Source organism: Nerophis ophidion, linkage group LG21 (assembly GCF_033978795.1).
Source record: "Nerophis ophidion isolate RoL-2023_Sa linkage group LG21, RoL_Noph_v1.0, whole genome shotgun sequence".
NCBI classification, from domain to species: Eukaryota; Metazoa; Chordata; class Actinopteri; order Syngnathiformes; family Syngnathidae; genus Nerophis; species Nerophis ophidion.
Window position 1 is genome coordinate 31,633,333 of NC_084631.1, and position 25,000 is coordinate 31,658,332.

Here is a 25,000-nt window from a genome sequence, read left to right on the forward strand (position 1 = left end):
GCGGTGTTGACTTCAGCCTTCATCATGACATTGTGCTCGCTGCTAAAATCCCAATAGCTGTTCTTTTTACCCTTTTTTTTTTCTTTTCTCCACTCAAGATGAAGTGACAAGCCACAAAAGAGTAGCTTCAAATGTCAAAATATTGTCTTGTTATTTACAACTGTCAGCGTCAGAGTCAGTCCATGCACTTAAAGTCTGTCAAACTGAGATTCTGAGATGTGCTGTATGTTGACAAATATACCGTGAGACTGTTGCACATTTGCTTATTAACATGAGTAATTACGTGGAAAATGTACTGTTCTCGGATATTATTGTTGTTATCTGCAAGATTTGCGGTGTAGTCATTATTAAACAATAACACTGATAATTCTCCCCCGTCGGGTACTTGCACAGATGGCCGATGTGATAAAGCGGGAACTTAACGGAATCCTTGTTTGCTTGTAGACCCGTACGACGACGACGACCTGAGGGTGAAGACGCAAAGACCAAGATCAGCTGACCAGCCAGGTGTGTTTCAGGCACAAACAGGTGCGTAAACGTGTGTACAAAATGCACAAGTTTCCAGGCTGGAAAAACCAGAATCTTTGACTCTAACATTAAAGGTCCACATTCGGAGGGCTTCCAGTAGTGAGCAAATGTTAAAGGTTGGTGTTTGCGAATATGCTAACCATCTTTGTTAGGGGTGTCAAAAAAGTTAATTTTTGAATTAATATAAATTTTTATTCGTAAAGATTTTTAATCGATTAAAAAATATATATATATAAAGAAAAATCATATTGTTGATGTCGAGGTGTCCAAAGTAATGCCATCCATTCATCCATCCATTTTTTACCGCTTATTCCCTTTGGGGTAAATGGGTTATTGTCAGGTTCAAAACCTGATGACATCTATTAAACAAGACAAGAAGCAAAGAATCAAACAGAGACAGAATTACATTTTTGGCTCAATTTAAGGAGAAACGTTTGGTCTGTACTCTTGTACATTCTCTGGCGAAAGATTGCACGCCTCCTCTATTATTTGGACTTTCCCTGACCACATGTCAACAGCTGCTCCCAAAGGGACGGCGTTGTAAAGCTTTCACAGAAAATGTCAAAAAACAGTTTAAAGAAGAGGTTTCGTGAAATAGTTCAAAAATAAGTTTGTTAAACAGTTAAAAAAGAGGTCATCTGGAACTTAGACAGTTCCTGCCTTCTCTGCGCTTTGTAGTTCTTGGGTTAAAACAATATCTTTTTTTTTATTACAATCCATGAAAGAAACAGAAACACCTACATGTTGCTTCCCCCCCTACACAGTGGAGTTTTACAAGCCTTCTTCTTGGTAGGTTCAAAGACAGTTTTTGGTCTTCTCACCGGGAACTCATTTCAACACACAGTTTTTGTGATAACTTAGATAAAATTAGTCCAACAAATATACCTGTATAGCGCTTTTCTACCTTGAAGGTACTCAAAGGACACAACGGACGTGACAAAGTTGGTAGAAAGTGGAGATCGAACTAGGAACCCTACGGTTGCTGGCACAGCCACTGTAAGCATGTGCAGCAATTACTTATATGAGCCAATTTAATTTTCCTGAAGGAATCAATAAAGTACTATTTATCGACTATACAATGCAAACAACCTTCCCTAGTCATGGTGCAAAAAAAAAGGGGGGCAGAGCAGAAAAGAAAATACGGCAGATCAACTGGTCTTAAAGGGGCCTATATATATATATATATATATATATATATATATATATATATATATATGTGTGTATATGTAAAAGCTTTTGACTTTGGTCGAGAGCCAAAAGCCGACTGCATGTAACATACATACATACATATATATATATATATATATATATATATATATATATATATATATATATATATATATATATATATATATATATATATATATATATATATATATATATACATTGGTCGAGAGCCAAAAGCCGACTGCATGTAACATACATACATACATATACATATATATATATATATATATATATATATATATATATATATATATATATATATATATATATATATATACATTGGTCGAGAGCCAAAAGCCGACTGCATGTAACATACATACATACATATATATATATATATATATATATATATATATATATATATATATATGTATGTATGTATGTTACATGCAGTCGGCTTTTGGCTCTCGACCAATGTATATATATATATATATATATATATATATATATATATATATATATATATATGTATATGTATGTATGTATGTTACATGCAGTCGGCTTTATATATATATATATATATATGTATATGTATGTATGTATGTTACATGCAGTCGGCTTTTGGCTCTCGACCAATGTCAAAAGCTTTTACACCACTGATGTATATGATCTCTGTACAGATTTACTTTAGAAAAGAGAAGTGTTGGATACATCTCTTGTTGTCTTATTTTGTATTTGTATTAAATGTATGGGTAGAATTTTATAAAACAAAACCAGGTTTTGCAGCATTGCGTGGACATCGTGGGCGGTACCTCTGGATTGGCAGACCGGGGTGGTGGTCCCTATCTTTAAGAAGGGGGACCGGAGGGTGTGTTCCAACTATCGTGGGATCACACTCCTCAGCCTTCCCGGTAAGGTTTATTCAGGTGTACTGGAGAGGAGGCTACGCCGGATAGTCGAACTTCGGATTCAGGAGGAAAAGTGTGGTTTTCGTCCTGGTTGTGGAACTGTGGACCAGCTCTATACTCTCGGCAGGGTCCTTGAGGGTGCATGGGAGTTTGCCCAACCAGTCTACATGTGCTTTGTGGACTTGGAGAAGGCATTCGACCGTGTCCCTCAGGAAGTCCTGTGGGGAGAGCTCAGAGAGTATGGAGTACCGGACTGTCTTATTGTGGCGGTCCGCTCCCTGTATGATCAGTGTCAGAGTTTGGTCCGCAATGCCGGCAGTAAGTCGGACCCATTTCCAGTGAGGGTTGGACTCCGCCATGGCTGTCCTCTGTCACCAATTCTGTTCATAACTTTTATGGACAGAATTTTTAGGCGCAGTCAAGGCGTTGAGGGGTTCCGGTTTGGTGGGCGCGGGATTAAGTCTCTGCTTTTTGCAGACGATGTGGTCCTGATGGTTTCATCTGGCCAGGATCTTCAGCTCTCACTGGATCGGTTCGCAGCCTAGTGTGAAGCAACCGGGATGAGAGTTAGCACCTTCAAGTCCGAGTCCATGGTTCTCGCCCGGAAAAGGGTGGAGTGCCATCTCCGGGTTGGGGAGGAGACCCTGTCCCAAGTGGAGGAGTTCAAGTACCTAGGAGTCTTGTTCACGAGTGGGGGAAGAGTGGATCGTGAGATTGACAGGCGGATCGGTGGGGCTTCTTCAGTAATGCGGACGTTGTATCGACCCGTTGTGGTGAAGCAGGAGCTGAGCCGGAAGGCAAAGCTCTCAATTTACCGGTCGATCTACTTTCCCATCCTCACCTATGGTCATGAGCTTTGGGTCATGACCAAAAGGACAAGATCACGGGTACAAGCGGCCGAAATGAGTTTCCTCCGCCGGGTGGCGGGGCTCTCCCTTAGAGATAGGGTGAGAAGCTCTGTCATCCGGGAGGGACTCAAAGTAAAGCCGCTGCTCCTCCACATCGAGAGGAGCCAGATGAGGTGGTTCGGGCATCTGGTCAGGATGCCACCCGAACGCCTCCCTAGGGAGGTGTTTAGGGCACGTCCAACCGGTAGGAGGCCACGGGGAAGACAAAGGACACGTTGGGAAAACTATGTCTCTCGGCTGGCCTGGGAACGCCTCGGGATCCCCCGGGAAGAGCTAGACGAAGTGGCTGGGGAGAGGGAAGTCTGGGCTTCCCTGCTTAGGCTGCTGCCCCCACGACCCGACCTCGGATAAGCGGAAGATGATGGATGGATGGATGGAAAACCAGGTTTTTTCTAAGTAAAAAAAAAAGTATATATATATATATCGAATTGAGAAACTATTCTGGATGGAATGGTGTGCTGCCCTAATAAGAGAAAGATGGAATGATTGAACCAGTTATGACATTTTCTATTCCACAGGAGAACAAATAAACATGTCAAGTGCAGTCAGCTGTGCCTTTGGATGCATGACATTAGGTAGTGACCTACATGGCAACAGGTGGTCCTGCACCTATGAGCATATGGTCACACACACACACACACACACACACACATAAATGCCTTTTCTGCCAGGAAAAACCCCAGGCTCTGTCTCGCGTGCCGCTCGCTTCCTCGCCGCACCCACCCCGCCGTTCCTCCAGGCGTCGGAGACGGGCTTAAACCCTGACTCACGGCGTGTTAATGAAGATGTAATGCGATTAACGGACGTGAAATTAATTTGATTTCCTTCCCCGCCGCCTGATGACGCCGCTGTCAAAGAACACCGTGCTTGGAAAACAATTTCACAAGATGTGGAGTGACTTAGCAGCTAATCATCTCTTTCTAGGAAGCAACTGGGTAGGAATCTTCAGTGGAACCTCGTTTTACGCACTTAATTGGTTCTTGAGCAGGGTTTGTACATCAAAGTTTGTATAGTGAAGCGACTTTCTCCATAATTAGTGTAAGTGTGAATAATGGCTTCCCAAAAGTCCCTTTCTTTCTTCTCAATACGCTGAAGTAGATTTGGTGCCCTCACAAACAATCAGAAATCACACAAATTTAAAAAGAATTTACATTTAAAAAATTAACTCTAACAAGGGGGGAGCCGATGAGAAAGGAGTAGGGGAGGAGGGGGGAGGGGGGGGGCTGAACAAGAGGTTGTTCTTCTCCGCTGCTGTGATATAAGTCTAATTTGAGCACCACATGATTCCATTCCATTCTTGGGCGCAACTATTTGATTCTCCATTCAAAAAAATTGGGTGCCAGTTTTATGATTAACTACATTCCTCTATAAAATATATGTACAGCTCGGATCAATTATATATATTATTAAAAGAAAAGTGGTTTTGTATAATAAAATTCTACATATGTACACACACACACAAACACACACGTTTGTGTGTGTGTGTGTGTGTGTGTGTATTATTATTATTGTTAAGGTTTATTTGAAATATGGACAGATACAAAAAACATAGACATCTGAAACAGTTATCCAATGTATGCATCATAGTGTTAAATAGTTATATGTATATATATATATATATATATATATATATATATATATATATGTGTGTGTGTGTGTGTATATAAATATATATTTGTATATACATATATATGTGTATGTGTATAAACATATACACATACGTATATATAATATATATATATATATATATATATATATATATACAGTGTATACACATATATACACATACATATATACGTATGTATATTATGTGTGTGTGTGTATATATGTATATATAAATATATATATATGTATGTGTATATACATACTCACATATATATGTATATATAAATATATATTTATATACACATATATATAAACATATATCTATTTATATACACATGTACACACACATATATATATGTGTGTTTGTATATATGTGTATACACACTTTGTGTGTGTGTGTGTGTGTGTGTGTGTGTGTGTGTGTGTGTGTGTGCGTGCGTGCGTGCGTGCGTGCGTGCGTGCGTGCGTGCGTGTGCGTGTGTGTGTGTGTGTGTGTGTGTGTGTGTGTGTGTGGCTATATATAAAAGTGTATATGTGGGAAGCATAAAATACGAGTGTGGGAAAAAATCAAAATGAATACATTGTGCGATTCAGAATCGATTCTCATATTTTTAAGAATCTAATTTTTTTTGGATATATTTTTTTTGGGGGAGGGGGGGTGATTTTTTTCAAATTGGTTGAAAATCTTTACAAATAAAAATTGCGATTAATTTTGACACCCCTACTAATAGGCATCTTTTTTCCAGATAATTAGGGTCCCATCACATTAAGACATGTGTGGTACGAATCCTGCTCAGTCTATTTTTTTTTCTTTTAGATTTCCGTATAACCCCGCTTAAACAATACTTATCGAACGAGTTGCTTTCCTGTGTATTGATCATTGTCGGCCGCTTTCGTTGACATCCGGAAACACTGGGCAGTAAAACACCGCAAGACCGTGTGTTATAAAACCCTAAAACAAAAATGGTAGCGGGCGTTTTAAAATGTGTGCCTGTTCAATCTCCGGGCACCACACCATTCCATTCATTTTTTGGGGGTAATGATACATCCAATACATTGGATGCCAGTTCTATGATTAACTACATTCCTCTATGAAATAGACAAACAGTTTGGATCAATTTCTATATTACTTTAAATAAAACTGTTTTTGTTAAATGAAATGTATCCAAACATGAAAAAACTTTTTTTAATGGATTAGGACTCATTACAAATTAGAATTACAATGAATCTACTCTTGTGGGTCATTCTGCCAGAGGAGAGTTCCCCGATGTAATAATGCATTTATTTTTCCCATTGCACCTACACAACAGTTGAGCACACAAGTTCTACTTACGCCTCCTTAAGATTGCAATGACAAACTGCACATTTGTCGATACAAACCACTATCAAATGATTAGATTACTTAAACATACAAAGTCTCCAAGGCAGAAGCTCATTAGAAACAATACAGTAACACATGTGTCCGCATCATTCAACTTATTACATAATCAGAGAACTGTTGTATTTAGAATTAATTGATGTAAACTAAAGTTACAAAATGAGAAGATGAAGTGAACAAACGTGTTCGTGAAGGGGTCAGACTCAATAAGCTTTGATGGTTCCCTCTCCTTTTCTGACCCCTTCTTGCTTTTTGGGACATATATTGGGTTATGAGAACTTGTTCAAAGGCGGAAACATGTCTGTGAAGGGGGCGTGGCCTGCGGGCCTGCAGCGAGGGTGTGCCAGGACCGGCCTCGAAGTCAGCGACAGGTGCGTAGACGGCCCACCTGGGCCGTGTTATCTAATCACCTGCCGCTGACTTCGAGGCCGGTCCTGGCACACCCCGCCTTGCTGCAGACCCGCAGGCCACGCCCCCCTCCACAATGTCAAAATGCAGAAAATGCAGTAGAAGTGACCAGGAGTTTGCTGCACATAGTCACTCACCAAAAAAACAATGCACCTTTCTTTTTGCCTGCGAGCGGGGCACAGAATGAATGAGACATGGTTCGCACGTCGAGGCATGTTTGGCTCAATTGAAAAGTTTGTAAATGGGAACGTTTGCAACTCAAGGGGTTTGAGATTTCACGAGGTCATGGTGTGGTACTTGAATGAGTAGAGACGTACTGGACACTTCACTTGCTTCAAAGAAAACTGCACTTTGGGGGCGGGATGGAATTATTATTTTTTTCTCTATCTTCTAAATCAGGGGTCTCAAACATACGACCCGCGGGCCAACAGCGGCCAGCGAGACGTTAATACGCGGCCTGCACTTCGATATGACAATTTAATGTTGGTGCGGCCCGCGAGTTTAATATGAAGGGCGCTTGACTGCGTCATACTTTACCAACGTCCCCAGTTTTCCCGGGAGACCCCTGAATTTTAGGGCACCATTTCTAACGAAGCGCATGTCGATATGTACCAGATCAACAATATTCCGGAAGTGCCATAATGGCACTGCCTTTAGCGCCCCCTACATCCTGAACTAGTCCAGTTGTATGTTGCATCCGGCCATGCAAGATGAATGTGTGGTATTGCAAAATATATTTGATCAACAGCTACACACGTCACACTGAGGGTGGCCGTAAACATTTTTTTACCACTGTTACAAATATGTGCCAGACTGTGAACCCACACCAAACAAGAATGACAAACACATTTCCGGAGAACATCCGCATCGTAACACAACAGAACAATTACCCAGAATCCCATGCAGCCCTGACTCTTCCGGGCTACAATATACACACCCCCGCTACCACCAACCCCCCACCCTCACTACTTGCGTCGGTTGAGGTGTTGTATATTGTAGCCCGGGAGACTTGCTGCTGCAAGGTGTCCTGGGTATTTGTTCTCTTGTGTTAAGGTATGGAAATTCTCCCAAAAAGGGTTTGTCATTCTTGTTTGGTGTGGGTTCAAAGTGTGGCGCATATTTGTAACAGTGTTAAAGTTGTTTATACGGCCACCCTCAGTGTGACCTGTATGGCTGTTGACCAAGTACGTCTTGCAGCCACGTACGTTCAATCAATCAATCAATCAATGTTTATTTATATAGCCCTAAATCACAAATGTCTCAAAGGACTGTACAAACTACTACGACATCCTCGGAAGAACCCTCATAAGGGCAAGGAAAACTCACACCCAGTGGGACGCCAGTGACAATGATGACTATGAGAAACCTTGGAGAGGACCTCAAATGTGGGCAACCCCCCCGTTGTTCTGCACAAGTCTCATACAACATTGGTTGTGTGATGTTAAAGCGTGCGCGATGACATCTAGTGGAGCAGTAGTCCTCTTTTAGGGGGTGCGCGAGGTACTTGGATGTACTTGAAGGTATGCAAAGGGACAAGTGAGATTTATCGAAAATAGCAGCAATTCATAAATCCTTTATAAATATGTTTATTGAATCATACTTGAATGAAATTGAATGTAAGTTCATAAAGTGTGAAAAAATAATACAACAATCCAATATTCTGTGTTAGCTAGACTTTTTATGGACATGGTCTATAGATATTGATGTTAAAGATTTCTTTTTTTTTTGGAACAAATGTTTAGAATTAAGTTGATGAATCCAGGTGGATCTTTATTACAATCCCCAAAGAGGGCACTTTATGTTGATGATTACTTTTATGTGTAGAAATCTTTATTTATAATTGAATCACTTGTTTATTTTTCAACAAGTGTTTTAGTTATTTTTATATCTTTTTTTCACAATACCACTACAAATTAGCAATATTTTGCACTGTTATACAATTTAATAAATCAGAAACTGATGACATAGTGCCGTATTTTACTTCTTTATCTCTTTTTTTTCAACAAAAAAGGCTTTGCTCTGATTAGGGGGTACTTGAATTAAAAAAATGTTTTCAGTTCAAAGTGAAAAAAGGTTGAGAACCACTGTTGTAGAGGACGTTAAAGGCAGTGCAGTCACGGCAGCCCTTAATAATGTCGGCCGGGTGAAAATTGGGACAAATTCGGGAGAATGGTTGCAATGGTAGATTGTCGGGAGGTGCACTGAAAATCAGGAGTCTCCCGGAAAAATCGTTAGAGTTGGCAAGTATGTTGCTAGGGCGGGAAAGCCATTCATAGAAGGTGAATTCATTAAAAAGTGCAAGTTAGATTTTTTAAGAAATCTTTTCTCGCGGCCCGGCCTCACCCAGTTTCTGCATCCAGTGGCCCCCAGGTAAACTGAGTTTGAGACCCCTGTTCTAAATAGTGAAAATAAATAAAAAATTGTATTGCAACTTTTAAAAAAAAAAAAAAAAGAGCTGATTATAATAACTGTTTTCCAGTCAATATATCGTTTTTTACAATCATCCTACCATCATTTGCAGGCATGGCGTTAAGTTGCAAGTCCAAGACGTCGGATGGCAGCAGTCTATAGTTTTTTTGTTGTTGTTGTTGTTGCGCCCTAAAAAGTGTTAATACTGCAAGTTTTGATTGTTTGATTGTTTGATTGCAACGTGCCTCTTAGTTTTAGTTTTCCTTAACATGCTTGGAGGCGTTGACAGTGCCACGTAAAATCCCTAATGTTAATCAATAGCATGTCAACAGCAAAGCCAATGCACATTAGCATCAAGCTAGCACTTTTTTTTGGGAAAAGTGCAGCCTCACTTTACGTTGGGGCTTTCTTTTTTCGGCATGGAGAATTGCAACATTACCCAGAGATAGTTTGTCTAAATCTGCTCTCAGTGCTGCTGGAGTGATGTCACACGCACAACCCTGGTACCGTAGCATGGCACCGTTAGATTTTACGTGAATCGGTTGGGGTCGGCAGAAAAGTAGTTCCTCTGTGTTAGCTCTTAGCATAACAATGCTAAGAGTTAATATGGTTGTAACGGCGTGTAAATTGTTGGCGTTTTTTTGGGAGGTTTTTTTTCAAAGTTACCTGCGTTTTTAGCTGCCTTGTTCTAGCAGTTTTTCACGCTTTAGAATCCACAAAAAAGAGAATGCGTGTGTTTGTGTGTCATATTAGGATAAAATAAAATAAAAGTGCAGTTTTCCTTTAAAAAATAATTGGTTAATATAAATAATGTAAGCTATATTTTCAAATGGCACAGTAATCAAACCGGGGATTGGAAGTAGAGATTCTCTCAAAAAGTCAATTGTTGAAAAATAAGGAAGATCAAGCCATGAATTTTGTCGGTCCTGAAAGTGTTCCACATGTCCTCTCCTCTGAAACCATGGATAAGAACCAGCCTGTGTGTCCAAATCCGTAGGCGACCCAGCAGCCGAGGAGTGGTCCCAGTGGAGCGTGTGTTCCCTCACATGTGGCCACGGCTGGCAAGTGAGGACGCGCTCGTGTGTTTCCTCTCCTTACGGGACGCTGTGCAGCGGCGCCCTGCGAGAGACGCGCATGTGCAACAATACAGCTTCCTGTCCGGGCGAACCAGGGATCATAAGCTCAGGTACGTTGAGACTATCTGGCCCGGCCAGGGTGGGTTGCGTGTACTTAACAAAAAATATAAACGCAACACTTCATTTGGCTGCCACGTTTCATGAGTTTGAACTCAAACATGTGTACAATTCCTCTCAAATATTACTGCAGTCAGGTCCAGACCTCGATCAGGACCCACGTGCATCCCTGAGATGGTTTATCAAAGTTGATGCAGAAATTATTTGGTGAAGCAAACCACTTGTTACAGCAGCTGTCCGGGTGGCAGGTCTCAGACACTCAAGGAGATGCACCTGCTGAATGTGGAGGTCCTGGGCTGGTGTGGTTACACGTGGTTTGTAGTTGTGAGGCCGGTTGGATGTACTGCCAAAGTCTCTCAAACGCCTTTGGAGAGAAAAAACATTCAATTCACGTGCAACAGCTCTGGCGGACATTCGTGCAGTCAGCATGCCAACCACACGCTCCTTCAAAATTTGCGACATCTGCGGCATTGTGCTGTGTGATAGAACTGCACATTTCAAATTGGCCTTTTATTGTTGGCAGCCTAAGGCACGCCTGTGCAATAACCGTGCTGTTCAATCAGCATCTTGATATGCCACACCTGTGAGGTGGGATGGATTATCTTGGCAAAGAAGAAATGCTCACTAACACAAATTGGACAGATTTTTGAACACTATTTGCGAGGAATCGGTGTTTTTTGTATATAGTAAAAGTTTTAGATCTTTGAGTTCAACTCGTGAAAAAAATTGGAGCAAAAACAAAAGTGGTGCGTTTATATTTTTGCTCAGTATATTTTATACATACACATACAAAATATGTATATATATATATATATATATATATATATATATATATATATATATATATAATATGTATATATATTTGTGTAAATAAATTAGTATATATATATACATGCATATGTATGTATATAAATAAAGATGTGTATATATGGGCATATGTATTTTATATGTATGTATATATATATATATACATTCACTGCCAATTAAAAAAAAATAGGCATATGTATTTTATATTTATAAAGTATATTATATACATTAACTACATGTATATTCTATATATATTATATATATAAAATATGTAATATATATTTGAAATATATATAATTCATATATTTAATATTTATAATATCTTGTATGAATATAAACTGCAAATTCCAATAAATATGTATGTATTTATTTATATTTATAAATATATATATATATATATATGTATATATATATATATATATATATATATATATATATATATATATATATATATATAATATACACGCACAGAAAAATTGATAGCCCGGTCAAGTTCCTTTAACCCAATATGGCCCCGAGTCCAAAAGTTTGTGGACCCCTGGACTAGGGCTTTAATTAAATATATAGTGATTATCAAGGCTATTTATGTGTATTTCAAGAATGCTAGTGCTTATTTATTTTACAAAATATTCCAGATTGCCCTACCTCTGACTTGGGGGTGTCTTATCCTATTGATATCGGACATCAGTACGATATAGGCAAAAACAACAATAAAACATGTATCAGCTGATATTTTCTTGCGTTTAAAATTGCTGATATAATCCTCGAAACAAGTGGTCCTGTAGCGTCTTATTTTATTTTTTTATTTGAGTCAAGTCATTTACGAAAAGGTAAACATGGTAGGAGCTAGCAACAACACAACAGCTAAGCCAACAATAGTAAACAAGCTAGACAAGCGTAATAAACATACTTGCCAACCTTGAGAACTCAGATTTTGGGAGGTGGGGGGTGGTCGGGGGTGGGGCGGAGGTGTGGTTTGGGGGCGTCGCTGGGGGGATGGGGGTTATGCGTGGTTAAGAGGAGACTATATTTACAGCCATTATTTTTACATTGGCTGTAATTAATATATATTTACATATATATGTATATATTCTAGCTATATATATTTATTTTATTATATATATAAATAAAATAAATAGTTGAATTTCAGATGACACCTGTCAAATACACAGTAATAAAAACACAGTTGTTCTACTAACTGTACTGTGCTTTCTGGGTACTAAAAAAACAACAACACTTACCTTTCACTATTTGAGTAACGTCACTTCCGAGTTTCCAGAAGATGGCGCCAGTATGTGCTTTGCCCTGCCGTCTCTCGCTGTCAGCTCTGTGTCGGGCCCGACCTGGATTAGCTGCGCCCTTGGACGTGCTGGCCCCCACCAGGTTCGGTCTTGTGAACGCAAAATCTTTGACAAACAAAACGTTTATCCTAAAGGATTTCTTCACTTCCCGCGGGCGGCAAACCTGACTTCCTCTGTGTGACGGCAACATGGCTGAGAGCCAGTGAGTCCACCCCTCTTAATGAACTTCTGCCTCCGGAGTGTTCCTGCTTTAATTCTCCGCAGTCGTCCGGTCGAAAAGGAGGAGGATTATTAGTCGTTTTTATCCGCCTGCAATCCTCCTTTTCAAGCTTCGAACTGTGCATGTTTTGAGCTGGAGGGGGCGTGGCCACCAGCTCCAGCTGAATTTCGGGAGATTTTCGGGAGAAAATTTCTTCCGGGAGGTTTTCGGGAGAAGCGCTGAATTTCGGGAGTCTCCCGGAAAATCCAGGAGGGTTGGCAAGTATGGTAACAAATGTTTTTAATTCAGCTTTATTGTGGGTTTAAACGTAATATTATTCTACTATAGTTGCATATTACTCACACATACAAGGTCACCATGGCAGAGAATAATTATCCAGCAACAAACGTCTTTGTGTTTTTCGAACGACCGTCCTCGCGGGCCACGATACACGTCCGTCATAACACCAGACTCCTTCTAATTGGCTGGTTAGCCAACCAAGGCCGGGAGTCCTCCATAATCCTTTAAGATACACAAATAACAGGTGTTGTTCCTTAGCAACCAAATTCTGCACGGCGACCGCCGAGTTCTCTGAATGTGATACTCGGAAATGTCGGAAGAACCTCCTTCACGTTGCAATGCTAAATATGAATCCTCATTAAAGCAACGACTGTACTCAAAGCCAATTGGAATGGATTTCAAGGGCTGCTCTTTAGTTTGCGTTATTGAGTTTCGGACCAACAACAAGGGTTGGTCTCAGGGGAGTTTTCACGATGAACGCAAACTGTAAAGACCAAAACAAGAGAAGACACGTGGGCACACGCACGCTATTCACGGGTGGACCCTGACTTACTTGGAAGCTGTCCGCTGGTGATAGCGTGACCCAGTGGGCATGTCAATGTCCGGTCCTGTGAACAAGGCCTCGACGTCGGGGTCACGGTGTGGAACACGCACGCCCGGCTTGGATAAGAACATGCTCGCATCTTGCAAATGACCACGGAAAACGAAACACCGTCTAAGGCAGGGATGTCCAAACTTTTTCCACTGAGGGCCGCACATGGAAAAAATAAAGCATGCTTAGGCCATTTAGATAATTTCTATTTTCAAACCCATCCATCCATCCATCCATCCATCATCTTCCACTTATCGGAGGCCGGGTCGCGGGGGCAGCAGCCTAAGCAGGGAAGCCCAGACTTCTCTCTCCCCAGCCACTTTGTCTAGCTCTTCCGGGCGGATCCCGAGGCGCTCCCAAGCCAGCCGGGAGACATAGTCTTCCCAACGTGTCCTCCTACCGGTTAGACGTGCCCTAAACACCTCCCTAGGGAGACATTCGGGTGGCATCCTGACCAGATGCCCGAACCACCTCATCTGGCTCCTCTCGATGTGAAGGAGCAGTGGCTTTACTTTGATCTCCTCCCGGATGGCAGAGCTTCTCACCCTATCTCTAAGGGAGAGCCCCGCCACCCGGCGGAGGAAACTCATTTTGGCCGCTTGTACCCGTGATCTTATCCTTTCGGTCATGACCCAAAGCTCATGACCATAGGTGAGGATGGGAACGTAGATCGACCGGTAAATTGAGAGCTTTGCCTTCCGGCTCAGCTCCTTCTTCACCACAACGGATCGGTACAAATTTTGCATTACTGAAGACGCCGCACCGATCCGCCTGTCGATCTCACGATCCACTCTTCCCTCACTCGTGAAAAAGACTCCTAGGTACTTGAACTCCTCCACTTGGGGCAGGGTCTCCTCCCCAACCCGGAGATGGCACTCCACCCTTTTCCGGGCGGGAACCATGGACTCGGACTTGGAGGTGCTGATTCTCATTCCGGTCGCTTCACACTCGGCTGCGAACCGATCCAGTGAGAGCTGAAGATCCCGGCCAGATGAAGCCATCAGGACCACATCATCTGCAAAAACCAGAGACCTAATCCCGCGACCACCAAACCGGAACCCCTCAACGCCTTGACTGCGCCTAGAAATTCTGTCCATAAAAGTTATGAACAGAATCGGTGACGAAGGACATTGCTGGCAGTAAGTCGAACACATTCTCAAACCATTACAAAATATATTGATTTATTTTATCTTTTTTACCTTTAGGGCTGCCGGGGACCATAAAGGGTCTAATGTTAAAGGCCGACTGAAATGAGATTTTCTTATTTAAACAGCAGGTCCATTCTATGTGTCATACTTGATCATTTCGCGATATTGCCATATTTTTGCTGAAATTATTTAGTAGAGAACATCGAGGATAAAGTTCGCAACTTTTGGTCGCTAACAGAAAAGCCCTGCTTTTACCGGATGACGTCACCCGTTGAGGGCTCTGTCACGCCAAATTTCTTCCCCCTACAAACCCCCCATTTACTTCCGGGGTCATGATTAATACAGACGTTTTGTTAACGCTATATTATAAAAAAAAAAAATTATAATAATTCAAAAAACAATTTACAAACACAAGGTATGAGATGACGTAAGAGGAAACGTGACCCCGGAAGTACAGTAAATGCGTCATCTCATAGCTTGTGTTTGTAAATAGTTTTATTTAATTTTATTTTTTTATTTTTTATAATATAGCGTTAACAAAACGTCTGACTTTTTATAATATAGCGTTATAGTTTTAGAATATAGTGTTAACAAAACGTCTGTATTAATCATGACCCTGGAAGTAAACGGGGGGGGGAAGGTTTTTGTAGGGGGGAAGAAATTTGGCATGACAGCTCCTCACATCCTCACATTGTTTTTAATGGGAGCCTCCAACAAAAAGAGCTATTCGGACGGAGAAAACGACAATTTCCCCATTAATTTGAGCGAGGATGAAAGATTCATGTTTGACGATATTGATAGCGACGGACTCGAAAAAAAATAATAAAGTTAAAAAAAATAAAAAACGCGATTGCATTAGGACGGATTCAGATGTTTTTAGACACATTTACTTAGGTAATTCTGGGAAATCCCTTATCTTTCTATTGTGTTGCTAGTCTTTTAGTGAGTTTAATAGTACCTGATAGTCGTATCCACGGGTGTCTTGAGGCCAGTGTCTAATGGAAATCAACGGCAGCATTATGGACGGCACAAGCTCAGCTGATATCCTGTAAGTGGCGACTTTTTACCACAATTTTCTCACCGAAAACTGCTGGTTGACATTTGGTCGGGATCCATGTTCGCTTGACCGTTCTGATCCATAGTAAAGCTTCACCGGGCGGTATAGCTTGGTTGGTAGAGCGGCCATGCCAGCAACTTTAGGGTTGTAGGTTCGATCCCCGTTTCCGCCATCCTAGTCACTGCTGTTGTGTCCTTGGGCAAGACATTTTACCCACCTGCTCCCAGTGCCACTCACACTGGTTTAAATTTAAAAAATAGATATTGGGTTTCACTATGTAAAGCGCTTTGAGTCACTAGAGAAAAAGCGCTGTATAAATATAATTCACTTCACTTCACCTTCAGGAATTTTAAACAAAGAATCACCCTGTGTTTGTGTGGCTAAAGGCTAAAGCTTCCCAACTCCATCTTTCTACTTTGACTTCTCCAATATTACTTGAACAAATTGCAAAAGATTCAGCAACACAGATCTCCAAAATACTGTGTAATTATGCGGTTAAAGCAAACGACTTTTAGCTGTGTGTGTGCGCAGCGCTAATATTTCCTAACAGTCCGTGACGTCACGCGTACACGTCATCCTTGCGCGACGTTTTCAACAAGAAACTCCCAGGAAATTTAAAATTGCAATTTAGTAAACTAAAAAAGCCGTATTGGCATGTGTTGCAATGTTAATATTTCATCATTGATATATAAACTATTAGACTGTGTGGTGGGTAGTAGTGGGTTTCAGTAGGCCTTTAAAAACAAGTCAAATTATTATTATTTTTTAATTATTTAATGCTTATAGTAAACATCTACAGTATATCAACTTCAGGTTGATATAAAGTTAAAAAAAACAAAAAGGTTTTATGTCTTTTCTGTCAGACAACTTTGTTTTTTACAACAACACTGAAATATGCAGTATTTCCCCCACTGCCCAAAACATTCAGAAAGCAATGTTTGATGTGAAGTAATTAGAGCCTTAAAAAGATCAATAATGCAGGACACCATTGATTTTAATTATTGTTTTTTTAGTAATCACAGTGGAAATATAAATAAAATCCCAATAAGTATATTTGGGATCGAAAAGGTGCCCCACTCATAAAGTGATACATTTTCAATATTAAAACATTTTGAATTGAAACATTTGTAGCCTTGAATAGGTCAATAATTCATCATAACATAGATTTTTTTCCTTTTTCTGGGCAATGGCAAAAAAAGAAAAATAAAGATAGACAAAAGAAGAGGAAATAAAGAGCCTACATGGCAGCTTTGTGTCAACATTGCAACTTGTTCTAGTTAGATTTCACCTCATTCCACTTTTTTTAATGTTTTATTTTTAGTTTTGCAACTGATGGCACAATTTCAATCAAAGGTTACTTTACATGTGGTACAGTAGTCGTTTATTTTGGATATGTTGAAAATTTATTCTGTGAAGTCTGATAGCGGGGTGACGCGATGGCACAATTTCAATCAAACGTTGTGAAATGATGCTCTGCCACCTCCTCGTGAACCCATTATATGTTGCTGCACGTGCAAATTAATTATACCTTTTTGTGCGCTCTGTTGTAACAAAAAAATTACCTCAATAGAATTATTGAAGCAAATACTTTGACACAATTTTACCAAAGTTTTAAGTCATTGAGCAGACCATATATACAATACCATACCTATATATATATATATATATATATATATATATATATATATATATATATATATATATATATATATATATATATATATATATATATATATATATATATATATATATATATATATATTTATATATATATATATTTATATGTATATATGTGTATATATACTGTATTTTCTTGAATTGGCGCCGGGACGCTAATTAATTTAAAACCTCTTCTCACTCCTGCGCTTACCAAAGGCATGCAGTAAAAGCAGGCATGCGCTAATTATTTTAAAACCTCTTCTCACTCCGGCACTTACCAAAGGTATGCAGTAAAAATTTGAGTGTGATGTAAGCTTGGACCTTAAATCCTACTGAACAGCTCTTAATCTTCTTCCCTTTATGCGATTTCAAATTACCGATATTGAAATCAGCCTCCTCCATTTTGAAAATGATGACAGGGGAAGTGTCACTCGTGACGTCACGAGTTTGACCCGGCGGTAATACTAAGCATGCGCTAATTATTTTGGGAAGCGAGTTTGACCCGGCAGTAATTCAAGGCAGGCACAATTCAAGGATATACGGTATGTATATATATGTGTGTATGTATATATATATATATATATATATATATATATGTGTGTGTGTGTGTATGAATATATATATATATATATATATATATATATATATATATATATATATATATATACATATATATATATATATATCCATCCATCTTCCTCTTATCCGAGGTCGGGTCGCGGGGGCAGCAGCCTAAGCAGGGAAGCCCAGACTTCCCTCTCCCCAGCCACTTCGTCTAGCTCTTGCCGGGGGATCCCGAGGCGTTCCCAGGCCAGTCGGAAGACATAGTCTTCCCAACATGTCCTGGGTCTTCCCCGTGGCCTCCTACCGGTTGGACGTGCCCTAAACACCTCCCTAGGGAGGCGTTCGGGTGGCATCCTGACCAGATGCCCGAACCACCTCATCTGGCTCCTCTCGATGTGGAGGAGCAGCGGCTTTACTTTGAGTCCCTCCCGGATGACAGAGCTTCTCACCCTATCTCTAAGGGAGAGCCCCGCCACCCGGCGGAGGAAACTCATTTCGGCCGCTTGTACCCGTGATCTTATCCTTTCGGTCATGACCCAAAGCTCATGACCATAGGTGAGGATGGGAACGTATATCGACCGGTAAATTGAGAGTTTTGCCTTCTGGCTCAGCTCCTTCTTCACCACAACGGATCGGTACAACGTCCGCATAACTGAAGACGCCACACCGATCCGCCTGTCGATCTCACGATCCACTCTTCCCTCACTCGTGAACAAGACTCCCAGGTACTTGAACTCTTCCACTTGGGGCAGGGTCTCCTCCCCAACCCGGAGATGGCATTCCACCCTTTTCCGGAACAGAATCGGTGATAAAGGACAGCCTTGGCGGAGTCCAACCCTCACTGGAAATGTGTTCGACTTAATGCCGGCAATGCGGACCAAGCTCTGGCACTGATCATACAGGGAGTGGACCGCCACAATAAGACAGTCCGATATCCCATACTCTCTGAGCACTCACCACAGGAATTCCCTAGGGACACGGTCGAATGCCTTCTCCAAGTCCACAAAGCACATGTAGACTGGTTGGGCAAACTCCCATGCACCCTCAATAACCCTGCCGAGAGTATAGAGCTGGTCCACAGTTCCACGACCAGGACGAAAACCACACTGTTCCTCCTGAATCCGAGGTTCGACTATCCGGCGTAGCCTCCACTCCAGTACACCTGAATAAACCTTACGGCGAAGGCTGAGGAGTGTGATCCCACGATAGTTGGAACACACTCTCCGGTCCGGTTCCCCTTCTTAAAGAGAGGAACCACCACCCCGGTCTGCCAATCCAGAGGTACCGCCCCCGATGTCCATGCGATGCTGCAGAGTCTTGTCAACCAAAACATCCCCACAGCATCCAGAGCCTTAAGGAACTCCGGGCGGATCTCATCCACCCCTGGGGCCTTGCCACCGAGGAGCATTTTAACTACCTCAGCAACCTCAGGCCCAGAAATAGGAGAGTCCACCACAGATTCCCCAGGCACTGTTTCCTCATAGGAAGACGTGTTGGTGGGATTGAGGAGGTCTTCGAAGTATTCCTTCCACCTATCCACAACATCCGCAGCTGAGGTCAGCAGAACACCATCTCCACCATACACGGTGTTGATAGTGCACTGTTTCCCCTTCCTGAGGCGGCGGATGGTGTTCCAGAATCGCTTCGAAGCCGTCCGAGAGTCGTTTTCCATGACTTCCCCAAACTCCTCCCATGTCCGAGTTTTTGCCTCTGCGACCACTGAAGCTGCACACCGCTTGGCCTGTTGGTATCCGTCCACTGCTTCCGGAGTCCGATGAGCCAAAAGAACTCGATAGGACTCCTCCTTCAGCTTGACGGCATCCCTCACCGCTGGTGTCCACCAACAGGTTTTAGGATTACCGCCCCGACAGGCACTAACTACCTTGCGGCCACAGCTCCAATCAGCCGCCTTGACAATAGAGGTGCAGAACATGGTCCACTCTGACTCAATGTCCAGCACCTCCCTCGTGACTTGTTCAAAGTTCATCCGGAGGTGGGAGTTGAAACTTTCTCCGACAGGAGACTCTGCCAGACGTTCCCAGCAGACCCTCACAATACGTTTGGGCCTGCCAGGTCTGTCCGGCATCCTCCCCCACCATCGCAGCCAACTCACCACCAGGTGGTGATCGGTAGAAAGCTCCGCCCCTGTCTTCACCCGAGTGTCCAAAACATGAGGCCGCAAATCCGATGACACAACTACAAAGTCGATCATGGAACTGCGACCTAGGGTGTCCTGGAGCCAAGTGCACATATGGACACCCTTATGTTTGAACATGGTGTATGTTATGGACAAACTGTGATGAGCACAAAAGTCCAATAACAAAACACCACTCGGGTTCACTGTTGTTGCCAACATGAGTGTTGAAGTCCCCCAGGAGGACAAGGGAATCACCCGGGGAAGCACTTTCCAGTACTCCCTCGAGTGTACCCAAAAAGGCTGGGTAATCTGAACTACTGTTTGGTGCGTAAGCACAAACCACAGTCAGGACCCGTCCTCCCCACCCGAAGGCGGGGGGAGTCTAACCTTTCGTCCACTGGGTTGAACTCCAACGTGCTGGCTTTTAGCCGGGGGGCAACAAGTATTGCCACCCCAGCCCGTCGCCCCTCACTGCCGGCAACGCCAAAGTGGAAGAGAGTCCAGCCCCTCTCGAGAGAAGTGGTTCCAGAGCCCTTGCTGTGCGTCGAAGTGAGTCCGACTATATCCAGCCGGAACTTCTCCACTTCGCGCACTAGCTCAGGCTCCTTCTCCCCCAGTGAGGTGACGTTCCACGTCCCAAGAGCTAGCTTCTGTAGCCGAGGATCAGACTGCCAAGTGCCCTGCCTTCGGCTTCCGCCCAGCTCACATCGCACCCGACCTCTATGGCCCCTGCTATGGGTGGTGAGCCCATTGGAGGGATGCCTCTTCCCGGGCACCATGGGAACAGGCCCGGCCACCATGCGCTCGCCATCGTGCCGCACCGCCGGCCCCGGTGACCCACGTCAGGGCGAGGGAAATCTGGGTCCCTGATTTTTCTTCTTCATAGAGGTCTTCGAGCTACTAATTTGTATATAAATATATATATGTGTGTGTATAAGTACATACACACTCACACATCAGATAATTTAGGACCAAAACCCTTAAAACAGGTACAAGACTAACATAAAATCTGCGTAGTGAGAAAAATTATCTTATCAGACAGAAAATAAGCAAACATCACCCTTATTTGAGATATTTTAACTTTACTTAGATTAGGGGCGGCATGGCGTAGTGCAGGGGTGCCCATTACGTCGATCGCGATCGACTGGTCGATCTCGGAGGGTGTGTCAGTCGATCTCAAGCCAGGCATTAAAAAATAGACATAAAAATGAGCAATCGTCAATCATACCAAGACTTCACTTTCGTCAGTTGTTTGACATTCTCGGCACCCGAGGATCTTGTGAGACGACGCTGGCTGCTGCGAGCTCATATTTAAGAAAAAAATCACTAACAGGGCGGACGCAGAGAAACACATTTCTAGAGACTCCGTAACTACTGTCAAAACTCTAAAGACCGAGAGCACAGTTCCTGTCTTCACCATAAAAGACCTGTTTCATCCTGCCTGTGCTAACAAAATAAGAGTCTCAGAAAGTTAGCGTGCACAAGCTAGCAAGCTACGGAGTTTGATGCCAATGTATTTCTCCCCCGCCCTCAGCGACTGCTTTCTCACTTGCTTGCCCACCCGCACACTCACTGACGTCACTCACCTGCTGCCAGACATTAAAGGGCCACACACATATGCTACTCTCATAACAAAGTGTTTAAAAACGAGTATGCAAGTTGGACAAATGAGATGCCAAATCCAACCACTTTCATGTGGTATTGGACAAAAAGGAGGACTTTTTTTTTTCCTCCATTTGAAAATGCCGACGTTATCAGCACCACTGTCTGATTCCAATCAATTTAAGTCATCAGAATCAAATACACCAACTTATATTCTTGTCTTCATGAAAGAAAGGAATCTATGTGTGTTAAGGGACGGCGTGGCGGAGTGGGAGAGTGGCCATGCGCAACCCAAGGGTCCCTGGTTCAAATCCCACCTAGTACCAACCTCGTCACGTCCGTTGTGTCCTGAGCCAGACACTTCACCCTTGCTCCTGATGGGTGCTGGTTGGCGCCTTGCATGGCAGCTCCCTCCATCAGTGTGTGAATGTGTGTGTGAATGGGTAAATGTGGAAGTAGTGTCAAAGCGCTTTGAGTACCTTGAAGGTAGAAAAGCGCTATACAAGTACAACCCATTTATTTATTTATTTAAACATGCTTGTATTATCATTAAACACCATTAACTTGTTAACAAAAATGTTTCTTTCATAAATAAATAAATATAAATTATAAATAGGAATGAGGTAGATCTCCTCGACCTTGTCAATTCAAAAGTAGCTCGCCTGCAAAAAAAGTGTGCGCGCCCCTGGCGTAGTGGGTAGAGCGGTCATGTCAGAAACCTGAGGGTTGCAGGTTCGCTCCCCGCCTATTGACATCCAAGTCACTGCCCTTGTGTCCTTGGGCAGGACACTTCACCCTTCACACTGGTGAATGAATGATAGGTGGTGGTCGGAGGGGCCGGTGGCGCAAACTGGCAGCCACGCTTCTGTCAGTCCACCCCAGGGCAGCTGTGGCTACAGACTAGCTTACCACCACCTGGTGTGAATGAATGATGGGTTCCTACTTCTCTGTGAGTATCTAATAATAGAAAAGCGTGATATAAATCTAATCCATTATTATTGTTATTTCAGTTTTTGCAGTGTAGTCCCTTATGTCAATGAGATAAATATATTAGTTGATATTTTACGGTCATGTGTTAAATATTTTGCACATGTGAAGTATATTTATATAGCGCTTTTCTCAAAGTGACTCAAAGCGCTTTACATAGTGAAACCCAATATCTAATTTTTACATTTAAACCAGTGTGGGTGTCACTGGGAGCAGGTGGGTAAAGTGTCTTGCCCAAGGACACAACGGCAGTGACTAGGATGGTAGAAGCGGGGATCGAACCTGCAACCCTCAAGTTGCTGGCACGGCCGCTCTACCAACCGAGTTATTTCCGTGCAACTTCATATTGTGAAGTAAAGTGAATTATATTTATACAGCGCTTTTCATACCGCCCATAAGTCGCTCCAGAGTATAAGTCGCACCCCTTGGCCAAACTATTAAAAGAAAACTTCTGGACCCTCAGCCCAGTACTATCTGCTTGTTGCGTACACACTGTGCACCAGCAAACCTTCCAAACCTATTCTGAGCGTGCCTGCACAAATCTCCGACATAAAACATTCTGAGTCAACATGATTTGCTATGTATTTACTTGCAACAAACAAACAAACCAGCCCCACCCCCTCCTTCACATATCCTGAGGTGCAGAGGATGCATATTTTATTTGCCCGATTGGCTTGAGAGAATTCACTCTTTATGTCTGGAACTGGGCGAAGGCCGCGTCGTAAAACACCAGCACGGACACGCGGCCAATGGCGTGGAAAAGGACATTTTTGCTGCTAATCCCGCAGCCCAGTCAAGGTGATACTGAATCAATTTGAGCTAATAGTCGTGTTCTTGTTAAAGCCAACTAGGCAGTAAGTGGTCTTGCAAATTAACTTTTTTTTTTTTTTTTGTCTTTTTTTTTCCCCGGGATGCAGTATAAAGCTGCCCTGGCCTCCAGGCACGTGCACCTCTTCTTCACTTCTGTTCTGCGGCGGTGACATTTAAAGCGCGGGGTTAAACAATGTTTTTGGAGGAAACACATGTCGTCAGAGAATAAGACACAGTACCGGTCTTGAACTCCCAAGCAAATGGCGAGCGCGCACACATAAATAATGCAAAATGGCTGGCTTTGACCCGGCAATAAAAGACTAGAAATGATGGTAATCTTGAGGGTTAATAAGAGGCTTGTGTCTTATTATCGCCCAGGGGCCTCACATGCTTGTAAAGAGAAATTACAAGATGATGACTTACTTATTACTGCACATGTTCTGAAATTCTACCAGCCTGTTGAATAATTAAACACATGTTTCAAGCTGTTAGTTCCCACATCTTTGTTACATACGGTATTATCTTTTTCTGATTAGTGCAATAAGTTGATTTGTGTTTTTATTGCAAAAGCTTTTTTTGACACTGAATTTTTTTTTTTTGCATTTGAATTGTTTTTATACATCAAATTATGCTGACAATTTCATTCATACAAAAGTTTGTGAGCATAATGTGTGTTTAAAAATGAAGTGTGTTGAAGTACACTGTATAACAATTCAATGCAGATATATTCAGTGTACAAAAATTCAGTATAAAAAAATCAGTGCAGGATTTGTAAGTGTATTAACTAAATGCAAAAAAAAATGTTGTGTAAAAAAACAAAGAAATGGTTCAGTGTTTAAAAATTAGATGCAAAAAAAATTTGGTGTAAAAAAAAATATGTTGTGCAGAAGTATTCAGTGCGTAAAAACTAATTGCAAACAAATAGGGTGCAGAAATATTCAGTGCAGAAAATGAATTGCAAAAATATTCAATGCATAAAAGTTCGGCACAGAAATATTCAGTCTTAAAAATGTATTGCAAAAAAAATTTCAGTGGTTGAATTCAATGAAAGTGTTGGCATAATTTGAAAAAAAAAATTAAAAAAAATAAATAAATAAAAAAAAAAAAATATATCCATCCATCCAACCAATTTTCTACCGCTTATTCCCTTTCGGGTTCGCGGGGGGCGCTGGCGCCTATCTCAGCTACAATCGGGCGGAAGGCGGGGTACACCCTGGACAAGTCGCCATCTCATCACAGGGCCAACACAGATAGACAACATTCACACTCACATTCACACACTAGGGCCAATTTTAGTGTTGCCAATCAACCTATCCCCAGGTGCATGTTTTTG

The 25,000-nt window shown here is 42.0% G+C and overlaps 1 protein-coding gene across 18 annotated transcripts in view; it reads left to right on the plus strand.

Moving 5' to 3' along the window:
* The window catches only part of adgrb2 (adhesion G protein-coupled receptor B2), a 1,085,043-nt gene that overhangs the window by 669,229 nt on the left and 390,814 nt on the right, over positions 1 to 25,000 (plus strand). For 16 of the 18 annotated variants that reach the window (XM_061882474.1, XM_061882487.1, XM_061882489.1 and 13 more), the window contains 2 exons: positions 445 to 528; positions 10,309 to 10,497. In XM_061882474.1, the coding sequence (XP_061738458.1) occupies positions 445 to 528; positions 10,309 to 10,497 (273 nt within the window). The remainder of the gene's footprint in view (positions 1 to 444; positions 529 to 10,308; positions 10,498 to 25,000) is intronic. The other 2 variants (XM_061882476.1, XM_061882488.1) reach the window with 2 other exon arrangements.